The sequence below is a fragment of the Corvus cornix genome, chromosome Z, assembly GCF_000738735.6.
Source record: "Corvus cornix cornix isolate S_Up_H32 chromosome Z, ASM73873v5, whole genome shotgun sequence".
Taxonomy (NCBI): Eukaryota; Metazoa; Chordata; class Aves; order Passeriformes; family Corvidae; genus Corvus; species Corvus cornix.
In genome coordinates, this window is record NC_046357.1 from 69,086,582 (window position 1) to 69,102,986 (window position 16,405).

At 35.9% G+C, this 16,405-nt stretch overlaps 1 protein-coding gene across 1 annotated transcript in view; it reads left to right on the forward strand.

The window, feature by feature from the left end:
- FBXL17 (F-box and leucine rich repeat protein 17) overlaps positions 1-16,405 on the forward strand; it is a 276,492-nt gene that overhangs the window by 250,263 nt on the left and 9,824 nt on the right. The window contains exon 8 of the mRNA XM_039567060.1: positions 10,837-10,979. Coding sequence (XP_039422994.1) covers positions 10,837-10,979 — 143 coding nt within the window. The remainder of the gene's footprint in view (positions 1-10,836; positions 10,980-16,405) is intronic.

The following is a 16,405-nucleotide window of genomic DNA, read 5'->3' on the forward strand; positions in this document are numbered from 1 at the left end:
TTATAGACCTAATTTTGAGTTTTCTACCACCATCTGAAGTTGAATAGTTTCTTTGTTTTCTTTATGGACTTCTTGGCTTTTCTCTCTTTGAAATAATAGCTTTCAAACTGTGGTCCTCAAGAATGTGGGAAGTAGCTGTTGGACTGGTATTAAACACACAGGTCTTTTGCAGAGAAATTTGACAATCAGGATGTGTGATGCTTTATCAGATATATTGAGGTTTTGCATTGGTTTGTTTGTTCACGTTTTTAGCAGCTCACTGCACAGCCAAAGTGTTACAGATGTGCACATGGAAAGCATAGCACTATGTTCAATTACAACACTATTATTATTATTATTATTATCATTATTATCATCATTATTATTATTATTATTATTATTATTATTATTTACTTAGGAAAAAGAAACTAAGAAATAGTTAAAGTGGAAACATAATGTGTCAGAGAAAGAAATTCCAGAGCTATAAAGAGTTTTAATAAAGATGTTAATATTCTACCTGATCAAATAGTCATGTATTTGGGTGGACTGTACAGATATGTCTATGTGTATATGTGTAGGAATCTTTTCTTGTTTCACTTTTTAAATTTCCGTTCTCCTGTCTGCTCTTCTCTTCTTTCAAAATGTGTTATATTTCATAAGATCACTCACTTTCTGTTCTGCCTAGCCCTTTCAAACATAGCTGCCTTTTTATAACATAATCCATAGTGTCTTGAAGTGCACAGCAATTATTTTCATTCTGTTCAGTGCTGTTCTGTCAGGCCCCTGCTCTGAGTTCCCAGGCATACCACTGTACATAATTACACAACAACTCTAACAGTACTACATGAATCCCAGTTTTCCAGTCTTCACTTACCATATTGTAAGAAGATTGAGTAAGGAGAGGGAGTATGAATTGGCTGGGTTAGAAAAATAAATATGTGATTCTTCTGAATTCTTATGTGGTTCTTATGAACCTGTACTCCTAAAGTAGAGAACAGTAAATACTGTATCAATATCTTAAAAAGGCATTGGGTTTGTTTCTGGGAGTTTAAAAGTACTGCATGCTTGTCGAAGTGCATGAACAGCCTGTCTGGTGTAACTCCTCATGCTCTGTGGTATATTTGGATTTACTGCCTGTTAGATTTTGTGAAAGTATTGTCTTTTACTTTTTGTGTGTTCAGGTGAACAGTCAAATATCTAACATCTTGTTGGGTACTGAACAGTTATATATCAGGAGTTATACAATGAAATTCTAAACTTTCAGTAGCCATTTTCTCCCACTTTCAGATTGTGTACATAAAATTCTATTTTTGTAAGCAGTTTTTATCTTCTAATAAGTATTTATTTGGCTCTTTTGTGTCAATTCGATTCAATTTTATGTACTAAAATTGTATCTATTGTATTCTACTTGCTGCTAGGCTTATCAAAACTTAGGAGTTGTTACACTGAATCATGATTTAAGTAGTTATTGTTCTACCATCAAACAGTGTGAAATTCTTTAGTGCGTGACAGAAGTAACATGCTGTCATGCATTTATTAGATGTTCTTCATCCTTCAGTCTTTTAATCTTTTTGATGTGTACTCTTTCAAATTGATTAATTTATGACTCGTCTTTAAAAGAGCAAAATGCATAATTCTGTTGTTCTTGATCTTAGGACCTGTGTTTTCAACATTTTCTCTCTTTGGCAGAATGAGTATAGACCTCTGTCACAGATGTCATCCTTTGTCTCAGCAAGTATTTGCAGACCATCAAGCAGGCTTTTCACAGTCAGTATTTATTAATCAGAAGAATACAGTAGCTAGATTCCTTAGAAGAGAAGGACAAAGCTAAATGTACAAAAGGGTGTGTTCCCACATCATTTAGGATTACTTTCTGTCGTTCTCCAAAGAGGTGCACTCTAATCTTGCCTGATCCCACAATTGAACAGGCTAAACCGTTAAATTCCCTCTCTGGGAAAGCATCTTCTGACTCTTCCCCCTCTCTAGCAAGCCCGTGTGACTAAGAGCTAAGTAAAATTCTTTTTTGACAGCCAGCATCTCAGCGTTCTGATTTTTATTTCTTCTGTGAAATTTGGACTTGACAAACTTAACTTGTTGACCAGAATAGACTGTTTATAAGTGATTGTAGTATTTTTAATTATATACATGTACATATTACATATGTACAATTATAGACATATTATTATCTAATAGCCTAAAATCGTATACTAATAAATATATCTTTACTAAGTGATACGAAGTGATTTTTCTAGTTTCTGCCAGTTTATCATCTTAAACTGTTCCAGCAAAACATTAAGTGATCTTTACATCTGTCCATGTTTATGTTCTGCCTTCTGTGACTGTCTCTATAGCTCCTGAAGTGCACTAAGGTATAGCTTTTTGAAAGCATTCACAGAAGTTCAGGAGCAGTGCATAAATCACTTACCCAAACAATGCAGGATTTCAAAACAGATTGTTTCTTTCCGACCTCTGTAGGTTAATGCATTGCATGTACCTCAGATCATTCAGGTTTACAGATCTGGGTTTTCACTGTCCTTCACTAGTGACTGTCATATCTGAATGCTACTAATGTTCTGCATACAATAGCAGTTGGAGTTACAGCTCTCAGAGGTTAGGTACGTGTTGTTTAAATAAGCCCAAGCTACATTATTAGTTTTGAAAGGCAGTATTTAAATTTCCTTGTCCTGATTAAAAGGGTTAATCTAATTTTTGGGGTCTTTGTTAACCTGACCAAAAAAGAAAAAGTTTACGTCTGTGGACTGGAAGAGAAGGAAGTAATTTCAAGAGTCTATATCACCTCTTCTCAATACTCTCCTGATGTAAATAAAAAGAAATTATTTACATATCCCTGTCCACAGAGTCAGTTCTCTCATGACAGAAAGGCAATCAGATTGACAGGACTTGGTTTGCACTTGCTACATCAGTGCTGCCTGTTCCCAGTCATCTTTCTGTCCTTATGACGTGGCTTCAGGGAAAATTGGCTCCACGATTTTCTTGGGGATTGAAGCCAAGCTTACTGCCTTCCACTGGTAATCAGACTATGTCTATGACAATGATGGAAATTACTTCAGTGCAAAATAACGCAAAAAAAAAAAGTTTTGTTTTAGTGTCCCCAGGAAAGTGAAAATTGAGCTGGTTTATAGCAGCTTGGTCCACAGGGGCTATTTTATCTTAAAACCTTGGGGTTAAAAGCAGCAGCTCTTACCACTTTTGCAATCCATTTCTGAAATGGTTATTTTTTAATATTTTTATGAGAGGTCTACAGTCAGGACAGAAGTAAATATGCTGCATGCCTTTCAGTTTGTAGTACTTTTTGCATCCTTGTACTGAAGATTTGAGGGAGGATGCTTTGTTTTCATTTGTTTTTTGCTGTTGGTATGCATTGAGTAAAAGATACTGGAATGGCTGAAAAGTCAGAGAGCTCATGTTCTGCATTAATAGATTTTATTTAGACTTCAGATGTATTTATGATTAATTCATTGTTGTCAGTGTTGGATTTTTTCTTGAGAGACCTGTATAAAACACAACAAACCATTTTCTGTGACTGTCCATAGGTTAGCTTTGTTCTTAGTATGGACTTTTGGGGAAACAGGTGCTTAACAGTTGTAACATTAAAGATAGTTTTGAAAGATCACTCTTTTCTATAATATCAATTTAATTTCTAGTTTAGGGCAAAGCTTTGCTTACATTGTAGGACAAGTAGGTTTTTTACTAACCTTTGTACAAATGTTTATGATTTTTACATAGTTTCAGTCTCACCAAATAGCCAAGATAAAGAAGTAAAGCAAGCAATAAGATTAATTTTACTTGCGAAGTCATAGCCTCTAACTGCCTTGTGTTTCAAGGAGTTTTATCTGTAGGATAAAAGTTGGTTTAGTAATTGCCCTTTGTATCAGTTAATAAAGATGGCATTGAGTGCAGCAATGCATACTGCACCAACTTAATGGTAACCATACACCATAATCAGACTATAGCCAGTTAAGTATATACCAATGACTTTTATGACTCTCATAGAAATTTTTTTTACCTGTATTAAATATATTTTATATAAAGAATATAAAATAAAATACTTTTTCTTTGTAAGAGGTGTCTCTGTCATCTTTCCTCTCACAGGAGGTCTTTTCAGTCCTTGGGACTTTCTTGCCTTTGGGGATTTTCCTTACATTTCTTTAGGTAACAAATACTTTAAACAATGAGATTTTACTTTCCAAAACTTAAACCAGATTTTATTTTCAAAACTTAAGCCAGAAATACATAAATTTATGTGTTACCACTTTCAAACAGCTTTTGTTTGTAAAACTTACAGTAGTATCACTAGTTGAGTCATTTTCCACCATACTCCCAAAGTAAGGTCAAAATATTATTTCAGAGAGAAAAGATTTAACCAGATTTCCTAAACTCTTGGAGAATAAAAGAGTTGCTCAAGGGGTACAGTCTGTCTCCTTATCATTTCCTTGAGGCATCTGGTTAGATTGGTTTCCGGTTGTGGTCATGCCACTCTATCTTTCTGCATTTTATTTCAGTCCCATACTTCATTCTCAAGAAAAGTTGCCCAAGCCACTTATGCACAAAGTTTCAACAGTAAATTTATTGCTGGAGACCTCAAGCAGCCTGAGGCAGATGAAGACAGTAGGGAACAAACTAAATACACCAAGTGTGTTAAAATGCAGGCTTGCCATGCTGAGAGGTGATACAGCATTCCCCTGGGAAAACTTTTCAAGTTGGGCAACTTTGTTTCTAAACTTCTTTAGCATTTACAGAAGACGAAGTATTTACTTGTTTCCATACCTTTCTGGGTACTGTGTTTTGTGAGCACTTGCTGTAAATATTAAAATACCACTAGTGTAAAGTATTTTTTAAATGAACACTGACCAATCTCCCTTTTACATCACTTCCGTACCATAGGGAAAGGACTTGCTTGCTCCCCTATATGTCTACTACGTGGATGTACTGTATGGGAATTTAGTTAGGGAATAAAGATTGGCATTTGATTGTGAGAACAGTGAAGTTCAGGGCTATGTCCTCTATTTATGTTTTTACTTTAATTTCAAGGGAACTGCAATGAAAACCAGGAATGTACTTAAGTGCATGACTGTAAATGGAATTGGATGAGTTTCCTGATAGAAGTCCAGTTCTTGTACAAATTCTGTCTCTCTTGCTTTGCTATTTCCTGGTGGCACTGAAATGTAGCTGTTATGAGAGGTCTTGATTATAAAGGAATTAAAAACCATGTCATGCTACCTGTCAGCTGGATGTGCAAAAACCTGAGCAGAATTAGTTTTTACTAGGGAACCAGCACAACCTGTAGTTTAGGGCTGCAGTGCTTGATACATGATTTATGTCAGGACATGATGAACAAACATTTATTTAGTCATCAAAATAACCTTACATATTTGAAACAGAAATAAATGAATTGCATAAAAAGTTGTATCATGCAGTGAGTCTTTCGTTTGAGGCAGAAGCAGTATGAATTGTGGGCTATGATTCCTCTGCTGGGTGAGCAAGGTAGCAGACAACTCAAACAGTGATTTCTTCAACTGCTGTGCGTGGTTGCGGCAGCTAAACACCTTTTGACACGTGGAAATTGAATTAGGCATGTACTGCCTCTCTGCACATTACAGATTAGCTAAACTGCAGGATTTGCGTAGTTTGCGTGGCAGACAACCAGCAACATCATCATTGCAGGGGCAAAGCGAGCTCTGTTAGTATTGTGGGCAAAATTATCGAGCTTTTTTTTATGGCATCAAGATTTGCTCTGAAGAATAAAATTCTCTTGCCCTAATTTAAGTTTTTATAGGCATGCATTTGTAAAGAAAAGCATTTTCTATGTATAAGCAATACTTAACCAGTTGTATACTGTAGAGGATGTTACCAACATTTGTAAGTTAAAGTTTCCATTTGTAGATATAATAATATATTAAAATCAGTTGGCAATGTATTGTCTATATTCAGCTGTATTTTTACAATTGTCAAGCGTTTGCATCTGTGCATTCAGATGTTTATAATTTACCTGCATGATTTTCATCTATCTCTTTTGTTTCTAATTCAATAGAACAACATAAATAAGAGATAGAAAAGACTGTTTAAGTTGCCTTTTTTTGGTCTGTCTTGTACAACATTCTCTTCTCTCTCCAGAGCTTTGTCCACTCGTATTTTAAATAACTCAGGCAAATGAGAGTAACTCCATAATACCAACAACAGCAGAGAAATATTTCAAAGTCCACTAAGCTGAACTGTTACACCAGTGTTTTTAGCACCTGAATGTGTCCGTTTCTTTGCTAATTTTATTTTTATTATGTCTGCTTATTGGTATTTTAACTCTCATAAACTTCTAAAGTTTTTTTATAAGTTAGGCTCCCCAGGAGTTAGTAGATAACTGTCAAAGCCACCTTAATGGTTTTTGGCTGTATAATAAATTTGAAGATAATACCATCTATTATTTTATATAATTTATTTATATTTTTATGTAGGCATTAATAGATAAGTATTAATTCTATGTATGTATTTCATCATGTATACATATAAAAATGAAAATATAATGGAAAGTTCTGTAAGAAGACTATTGCTTGGTAATCCTTGGTTAACTGATTGATTTCTTCTCTGTGTAAAACCCTTAGAGAGATTGGAAATTTGAAATTCTAATTTTGCACATTTAAGTGCTTTTGACATTAATGAAAAAAAAAATGCAAAAATGTTTTTTGCGTGAATGCATACATATGTATAATGCCGTGGTGTAAGGATGATATCAATCATAATTAATTTTTAAAAGCACTTCTGTCCAGTCCTCACCGAAGGCTGACCAAATGCAGTGGCTTGTACATTTGCATGTTAGGTAATATTAGGAAGAAAACAGCAACATAGTTAAGCCTCACAGAGGTTTATTTTCAGTTAAATTGAAATAGGATTTATTGATTAAGGAAGCACTCTACAATGTAGTGGGTGCATGTCAGTAAAAAATATTTTTAATTGGACAGAATTGTGTTCAATACACCAGATTTCCAAACAGTTGAATTTGGTAATATTACGCAAAACCTGGGGTATTTGTTTCCAGGCATAAAAATAACTTCAAATTAAATTAAGAGTAGGCCAAATATCAGTTACTTATACCAAAGGTATGTATGTTATTTTTTCTGTTGTAGCAACCTTAAACTTCATGACAACACCCACATAGCAGCCACTGGTTTCACAGGTTATGCACAGCTGAACAGAGACCTTTCCTCTGACAGATATTGCTGTCTGTAGTAGCAGATGCATTTACCAGTGTCAGTTTAATTTAATCAGTTTAAAATAAAGTGAGGTTGAATTAAAATTTGCTCTTAGTGGTAGTGCACTAAGGATGGAATTTGTCTGGTTTTCTCAGCTATTCCAGCTGGTCATGTAAAAGATGCTACCCTTTGCTACAAACCTGGTCCTTTCAACTTCTCAGCTACCACAAAGTATGACTACAACCAGAAAACAGTTTTGCTTGATGCAGCTCAAGGCTGTAGCAGTGATTTTCCAATTCCAGTTGGAGACATTACACTTTATCTTCTGCAGAGTAGGAGCTGTACAGTTGATTTCCATTCCACAAACCTAGCACTGGAAAAAGAAATATGATATCTTGCTTTTGCCAAAATATATGGGAGTATAAAAAGGAAAAAAAAGAATTGGATGCCTTGTTAAATGTTCAAAAAAAAGAGAGGTTCATATGGCAAAGCCAACATCTTCGAACTACATGGAGGATTTTTGTGTATCCTTCTCTACTTCAGTGTGTCAGGTTCTTCCCCTTGATCGCTGACCATGTTTTTAAGCTTGGCTATCATTAGTGTTGAAACACATTTCTGACTATTCACTGCTGATTGTGTTGCAGAATCCAAACTTACTTTTGTAAGTGTTTTGCTGCATGTTTCCTTGTTAAATTACTGCCACGCTTTTGAAGAATCGTAGTGTATTCTGATTATTGTGGGCAAATGCAGAGAGGAAGAAAAGCTGTTGAGCAATGCAAACATTTTCTTAGCTGAAACTTGTGGCTTAAAGTATTTTGCTCATACAAGCAGGAGAAGTGTGTGTACTCAGTAAAAGAACTTGGGGATGCAATAGCCAAGCTCCTCTCTGCACTGTGTAATCCTTCACTTAAACCTGCCTGACTACCACAGGATTGCTTTGCAGAAGTATTTAAAAAAGGTGTTTCAGGGAAGATCAGAAAAATATTAACTGGTAAATCTGGAGTCTGTATAAGACAAGTTAATTACAATATGGAATGCAGTTAGTGAACACTTGAATAAATACAGCATATCCTGGAAAAGCTGACACAGCTTTTGTTAAGAGAGGTTGTGCTTCACAGTCATATCAGAGTACTTTGAAGAAGTTAGGAAGCAAAAAGGAAGACCTAGTCAATACAGTCTGTTGGGGTTTCCAGGAAGCATTTCCCACAAGGGAAGGTGGTTTTTGAAAGAGGAGAGAATCCTGAACTGCTGGATCCCTTGCCACAGGACATTATGGATGTCATGTTTTGTGGGCTACAAGACCGATCAGATGAACTTATGGGAGTACAGAGGCATAATCCTCACATTTTTCATGTGAGGCAAGTGTTCTGGAAAAGTATTGTTACATTTTCACTGATTCTCATGGTCTTTCTTTATCTCCCACTGCTGAATGCTGATGGGAATGGAATAATTTTCTCTAACCCAGAGTGTTCTTGTGAGGGTGCAGTTGCACACATGGAAATTTCCAGAAAATATAGTCACTGGTGTTTTCAAATGGCATACCTTCTGTGTTTGATAGATGAACCGTAGTTATAGATTACTTCAGTATAACATTGTACACTCTTGTCAAAATACTTGGTTTTCCAGAGAGATGTCTGCTGATCTGGGGACAGATTTTGTCAGTGTGTTCTGATGGTCTTTAATGGCACTTCCATAAAAGTATTCTGTGTTGATTATCTTCTCTTTTTTGGCTTTACATAAAGCACTGAAAATAACAAAATATGGTTTTAACTTTACAAACATTGGCAAAAATAATTTAAATGAACCTACATTATTTTAATGTAATGGAAGGCTTTCAATATTTCTGCACTACTTCAAGTCTATAACATTTTGTGTGGAGGTACAATACTCTATAATTACTATAGCTTTTCCTACTGTAAAATGTATGCAGAAAATTTCTGGCTATCCATACTTTTTATTACAGTGATATTTTAAAACGTGTCTGTAAAAAGAAAAAAAGTAAAAAAGTTATTTTTTGCTATATATATATATGTTTATATTTTGCAAATTTAGGACTTGTTTTCAAGAGATGTGCTGGAAAGAGACCAGGAAGTTGGTATTGTCCTACAAAAATCAGTGAAACCATAATGAAACTACATAGGTGCTTTTATCATATTGTTATGTCAGTAACAAAATTCAGTTAATATTGTCCATTTTGGAAAACTGCTGCAAGAAAGAAATTATGCACTACTTCCCCTTCCACAGCTTCTGAGAATGTTTGTGGCCTCTTTTGGCTCATTCTGTTTGCTAACCAAGTCCACCTAGATATTTATAAATAATCAAATTACCCTTACTGCTGTACACTGTCAATACAGTTCTTTGCAGAACCACTGGAAGGTGAGGTGGGTTCTTTTTCTCTTCTTCTAGATCTCAGTTACATGCTGATGAGCTAAGATCGATATCTTGTATATCAGGAGCTACTACCAGCTCTTCATAATTCCTCTTTTTCTTTTTTTTTTTTTTTTTCCCTTTTTTTTTTTTTTTTTTGTTACCTGACATTTGGGAATGTAGCATGAGCAGACCAGCTCAGAGCTGCTGAAAAATTATCTCTTTAAAGATACATGAATTACTTGGAATAAGTCACTCCTGCGCCTTCCTTTTCAACAGCTGCCTTATAACTGGAGTTTAAAACTGTGAATATCCTACCCCTTGATTATATGCAGGTGGCTGACTTCTGCACCAGAAACCTTGGCCTTTTTTCTTAGGCTGAGATTTTAACTGCTAAAATTTCTGTTAATAAATCCCAGCTTGACTTCCTGAGTCCATATTTCTGAAAAGTTCTATAGTCCATGGTGACCAGGGTGCCAGTGATTTCTATCTTTTGTGTCACTGTCATGTCATGACAAAACCTTCCCAGCCGGTTCAGATCCCTTGTGGTTTCTCTTACATACCTTTTTTCAGCCCATTCAGAATTTCCAGATCCTCTTTCCTTTCCTTTTATAAAGGTTCAAATTTTTCTTCTAATTCCTTACGACCTTTTTAACTCTTTCTTTATTTTTTACTGGAAAAGTGTTTGCGAAGAAAACATGAAAGTGAGACATACCATTATTCTTACATCACCAACATGAACAATGAGAAAAAAAGTGATTTTAGAATATAATTATAGAATGTATGACATGAGATTTCCTGCTGGGTTTTCTGAAACCATATGTTATGTTGACTCTCAAAATGTCCTGTTAATCTCAGTGCTGTGTTTGTAATATTATTTTCCTGGAAAAAAAGTGTTAATAGTATGAAGTCAGTTATTTTCTCTGAAAAGTGAGATAGAATTGGTTTTATTCTATATTTATTTCAATTTCATTAATTGATCCTTGATCCTTCTGAAAAAAAATAATTACAAGAATTTGTATAGAATTTGTCTGCTAGTTGGTCTGTTTATCTTGATTAATAGAAAAATATGTTTATCCGTGTGTTCGTATGTGGTTGCACATGCGTGTACTCCTAATTTGAAGAGACAGCTTTTACATAGTTCAGAATTATGAAGTATAATGTCATTTACAAAGTGCATGACAACTGCGTCTCAAACCTTAATTTCAGCATTATTCAGAGTGTACATGGAATGGAGGTTGCCATCTCCAGAGCTGTGTATTTCATGCTTTTAATGTCTTTCCAGCTCTGATAGCCATTGGGCGGTACAGCATGACAATAGAGACGGTGGATGTTGGATGGTGCAAAGAGATCACGGACCGTGGAGCCACCCAGATTGCTCAGCGCAGCAAATCCCTCAGATACTTGGGACTGATGAGGTGTGATCAGGTAAGGAGCCTTTGCCTGAGTTGGTGCCTGATTCTGTGTGTCTGTGAGAGTGTTCCTGTGTATGGGAGAGAGGGAGGGAGGGAGGGAGGGAAGGAGGCAGCAGGATTTATGTTTCTCTGAACAAAAAGGTTTCGTATTCACTACTGTGGCAGTTCTTCTGGTGTGCTGTGTTCACATATGCAGCTAAAAAGGCACCTAGAGAACTAAAGGGAGTATTGTAAATGTTTGCTGATGTAGACTTTCAAAGTATACCCATGGGTTACACTTGCAGCCTGAGGTGCTCACAAGTTTTTTGTAAAATCTGCCCTCTGACAGTTTTGAATATTTTTTGTCTAAAAGTAATTGTTATATCATGTTATAACTGTGACAGACTACTTTGTTTCTTAAAGAGGAAGGAAAAAAAATCTTTAGTGTTACTTCAAGAGTGATTAAGTGATTTTCTATATATCTGTGCTCTTGCTCATATATTGTGTTTTTGAAAACAGAAGGACAAAAATTTGAATAAAACCATAATGCTAAAAAGAGAAAAAAATACTGGGTTTCTTACTATATCGCTTTATACTTGGAGTATAGTAAGAATGTGTGTAAGTCTTAGCACTTTACCATTAGAAGAAAAGAGGAGCAGGCAGTCTATCTCCATTTCACCCCCGTATATAGCCTTCAGAAATCATGTTCCTGTTTAGAAAAGAGATCAAAAGGCCCAGGAACACAGCAGAAATACCTAAAAGAAAAGTCACTGGAGGTCCAGAATCTCTGACCTCAAGTCTTCACATAAATTTGAAGGGGTTGTTTCTTTTCCAGCCATCATCAACAAAATGTCCAGCTTGTGATGCCGATCATAAGCATCTCTCAGGCTTGTGGGTTTTTGGTTGGATACACTCTATGGAAGAACAGGTTTTAGTCTAAAAAACTTCATGCTCCAAACCATTACCTTGCATCCCTCACAGTGCACCATAGAAGAAAGTGACAAAACCCACTATTTCAAATGGCAAGGAATAATAATGTCCAGGTCAGTGGTAAAGTTAGAAATAGCATTTTGTAAAGCCAGCCTTAGGCAGTTTCCAGTTTGAGAGGAGGTTGAGCACTTTGGAAGAATTGCTCTGTCTATCAAAGCTGAGTCCACTTAATCTCCTAAACATTAGTGTTTTATAAGAGCCAACTGACAAAAAGAGTGTGTGAATCTCTTTGATGGATTGTGCTAAGATTATGTACTTAGAGAATGTTAAAAGGGTAACTTGACCCTGGGAATTAGACCTGACCTGGAATCATCTAACCACTTTTGCATGTGTATTTATTTTCTGAATTTAGCTAATGTTGAACAATCAACAAGGATCTAATAAGGGCAATAATTTTATCATGTCTTCAACTGCTATAGAAAATCAATGATCTTGATGTTGAAAACAGGCTTTACTGCCTCGTAAGTTAAGCTATATATAGTTTTTGTTGACATGTACAGTATGTATTCCTCTAATTGCTGGTAAATACTTTTCTGGTTCTTTACGGAGGAGTATGCAACATCTTTTGTGTTGTGAAAGTCAACTACTAAAAGGAAAAAATAAATATTCCTTAAGAAAGCTTCAGGGAAGATAGAAAAGAACTGTTGACTGTGTGCCTGCAAGTGTGTGTGTGCATCTGCAAGTATTCTAAGTATGGTAGCTAAAAGATGTTAAGAAATTAGTAGACGCTGTTACAGCAAACAGTGTAGTAGTGGGACTACCACTGGGAATTATTTTCTTGTTTGCAAAGCCTTGATGGGAAGAATAGCTCCACAGACAGAATGAAGTAAGTATCCTTGACTTAAGGGATTTTTGGCAGCTAGAAGATGCCAACTCCCTTTTTCCACTGCAAATGAACAGAGAAATTACTGAACAAAATCGTGTTCTCAACTGTCTCTTCCCAATATCATGCAGAACTAATTTTTTCCAGTGGCTGCTCTATTAAATTAAAAATGTCAGTGTCGAGCACATCATTAAAGAGAATTCTTGGGTGGTGCAGAAGGGTTTATTTACACTCCCTGTTGGCCGAAATTCTTGTCTTTGTACTCTTGTCAGTTTGCAGTGAAGAGAAGGTTAGATTTTTCCCTTCTAACCAGACTTCCTTTTCTAAGGTACTGACTGTTATGCTAGTACCAGGTAGCTTTTATGCCTTTCTAAGAATTCCCAGGCATTTGGAAGGGAAGTACTTAAACACAGTTACATAAGGAACATATGTAAGTCGACTTCAAATGGGTACCACTAAAACACTCTTTATGAGCCAGACTCTTTGGAATTTCTTTGATATGCACTTGACATAAATTAGAGGCGTCAAGGGTCCTCCCCAGAAAGATCAAGAGAGGCTGCAAGGCTGGTTAAAGGCAGTCTCTGTTTTATGCCATTGATTATCCAAGTGCCTCCAGGCAATGTGTTTCAGTAGATGCAGAGCATTATTGATCCACACCATGAAAATAATCAAATTATTCATTTTTCATCAAACTGCTATTGCCATGACCTTTCTTTTTATCATTTTTCCTACCATCTAACATGCACACCACAAGAGCAATATGGTCTTTGCCTTAAAATAGATGACATTCTGTTGAGAAATGTCATAAAAAAATGCTGACTTTACCATGAGGTCATCATAATGAGAGCATATATTTCAGTTGGAACTTTTCTGTATCAGATGGGATACATCTGAGAGACTATCATCCAGACCTCCAAAAGTGTGAAAGCAATCTAGAGTAGACGCTAAGTGTTTTCAAACACCTATGTTCTGGGCAACAGAATTCCCCACTTGTCTGCATACCAACATGAACACTTGGGAGCAGCCAGGCCCCTTCTCCCTTCTGATCTCTCTCGCAGGACAGGGTATCAACTGTGCAAATAAATTTTTGTGTACATGGGTATGTGTGGGTCTGTGCAGGCACCAGGCAGCACTCAGGACTGCACAAGTCATGTGTTCCATAAAAAAAAAAGTTGCCATTCTGAGTCTCCATTTCTTTTGAAAGCAGTAACAGATAAAATCAGTAGTTATTTAAGGACTAAGCAGGACATTTTAGAGGTTTGTAATTGGAAAAGGCATGAAAGGGAGGGCATTTCTGTTTTGCATTCCAGTGTCGCTGCCTGTGTTTGTGCTGTGCTTCTCTCCCAGTGGCAGCAAGCCAGGCTTTGTTCCTTCGTGTCACCTCTTCCCAGTGCTGTGGGAGCAGGGTGGAACCACAAACTCCCTGTCCCTCTGCACAGAGGAGTGCTGTGCTGCTGGGGGCTGCAGCCCAAGGTTGTGCTCAGGGGCATGGCAGCTCTGGGTTTGTCACCCCGGTAAACACCAAGAAAAGCATAATAAGGGTTATATTCAATTCACCTCAGCTTAGCTCCCCATTGCAGAAAGAGAACATGACTATTTGTTCTTCTAACCAAATTTTAATTGTAGCTCTGTATTTTTTATCACAGCTTAGGAAAGGGGATATTTTAAAGGATAATTGAACCTTTCCTTTAATTGCTTTAAGTACCTTGAGAAAGGTGTGGGCAGTTACAGGATACTTTCTTTCCTCCCACAAACGCTGACATCAGAATTCCTAAGAGCTTTACTTGCATCCTAAGGGCATAAAATGATGCCTACATCAAAATAACGGATTTAAATGCACGTTTCAAGCTCTTTTTTCTGAACATAGTGTATTGTACATTCCTACCCCTAAAGTGATCTAGATCTTACTTGTTCTAGTTAATTAATTATTTTGATATAGTTTGTATTTCATATTTTTAAAAAATGGAGGAAGAGGGTGATGTTCTCTATATTAAGTATTGCTAGAACTCATTTGAAAGATGTCTTTATATCACTTCTTTCTTGTGCTCTCACAGGAAGTGAAACAGCTTTAAATAACGGCAGCTTGCAATCTTCACCCTTGGGGAAAATGGCTGGGTATCAACTAGGAAATAGAGGCTAAAAATTTGATTTTTTTTTTCTGGGTGATAGCTTGACTGGTTGAGCAATGTGTCACAATAATCTTCCTGCAACTTTTCTCATGCAAAATTTTCATATTTCAAGATCCTTTTCCTCTAACTGTGGTGCCATTTGTAATGGTTATCAGCAGTGTTCCACGTAAATGCAGGAGACATTTCTTGGGAAAATAGGCAGAAAAATGACACTGAAAAACAGAGGCCACAAAATTCAATATTCACCACTATGTGTGAATGAAATGAAGAGAGTCCAACAAAGTTGGCTGTGAAAGGATACACAACTTAGTTAATAAATCATGTTGGCCCTTATTCCTTGCTTTCTTCTTTTTTTTTTTTGCCTTGCTTTTTTCTATCTTTTGAGATGAATTTCTCAAAAAAGACATGGTTTCTTTCCATGAAAATACTTCTGAAAGCCTGTAGCTTATTCCAGATTACTTTCTCAGATGAATTGTAGCACATATTTCCTATTCTAGTTTTACTGGGATATTAGAGCACAGAAATTGATGGTCAGTACAACTGACAAAAAGACAAACTATTTTATGTTATCAGAGAGAGGAAGAAAGATTCCTAAAAATAAAAATGGTCAGTTAACAAATCATTTGCATCTTAAGTAAGAACAGGATTTTTAGACAATATGTGGACTTTTAATATAATTTATCACTTTGTCCTTCTTCAAAACCTGTTTTAGAAATATTTGTAAATACATATTCAGTGAAGACTGCAAATCATTAGCATAACAGGAATACAGCTCCTGTTGTTTAGGAGAAACATTTTTACCTGTCACTCACAAGCTTTTAATTTACGCAGCTAGTCTGCAACTGAAGGTAAGTGAAAAGGAGCCAATATCCTCGGTTCTAGAGATACATCTTGCAATTTCAAATATACTTTTGAGCTAAACTGTTCCTAATCAATGTCAGAATAGTGAGAATACAGAGCCATGGCTTGTTTTAATATACTTATCACAGCAATTTGCCTTCCACTTTCAGAAAATGCTAACTATCATTAGCCTGATCAGAAAACCTGCCAAATTGCTACCATTTCTTCTTTTATATTCCATGGGGTTCATTTTGAGATTTGAAATTATGGTTTTGTGATTTGAAGAGGAATGAAAATATCCAATCCTTCCCTTTAAGAAAAATTCTGTAGCCCTTTTTTTCTGTTAAATTACTATAATTTGTTCAAGTTACATTGCGGCATATTAAAAAGGAATTGCCGTATTTTTTAAAGTTTTATGTGTATAATGTAGGAGCTGCAATTGATACATCTCTCTATGAATAATGAAGATTTTAGATTCATGAAATCTGCGAATCCCATTAGAAGGAAACCACAGCTATCCCACAACAAAAGAAGAATAGCATTTATTTCACTTTGGTTTTCAATACAACAATTTTAAAAGTCTGAACAATACTACTTTTGGCTTTTTCCCCCTTGCTAACTAGGATAACAGATCCATTATGTGTGTAAACGAAAGCATCTGCTAAAATAAAAAAAAAA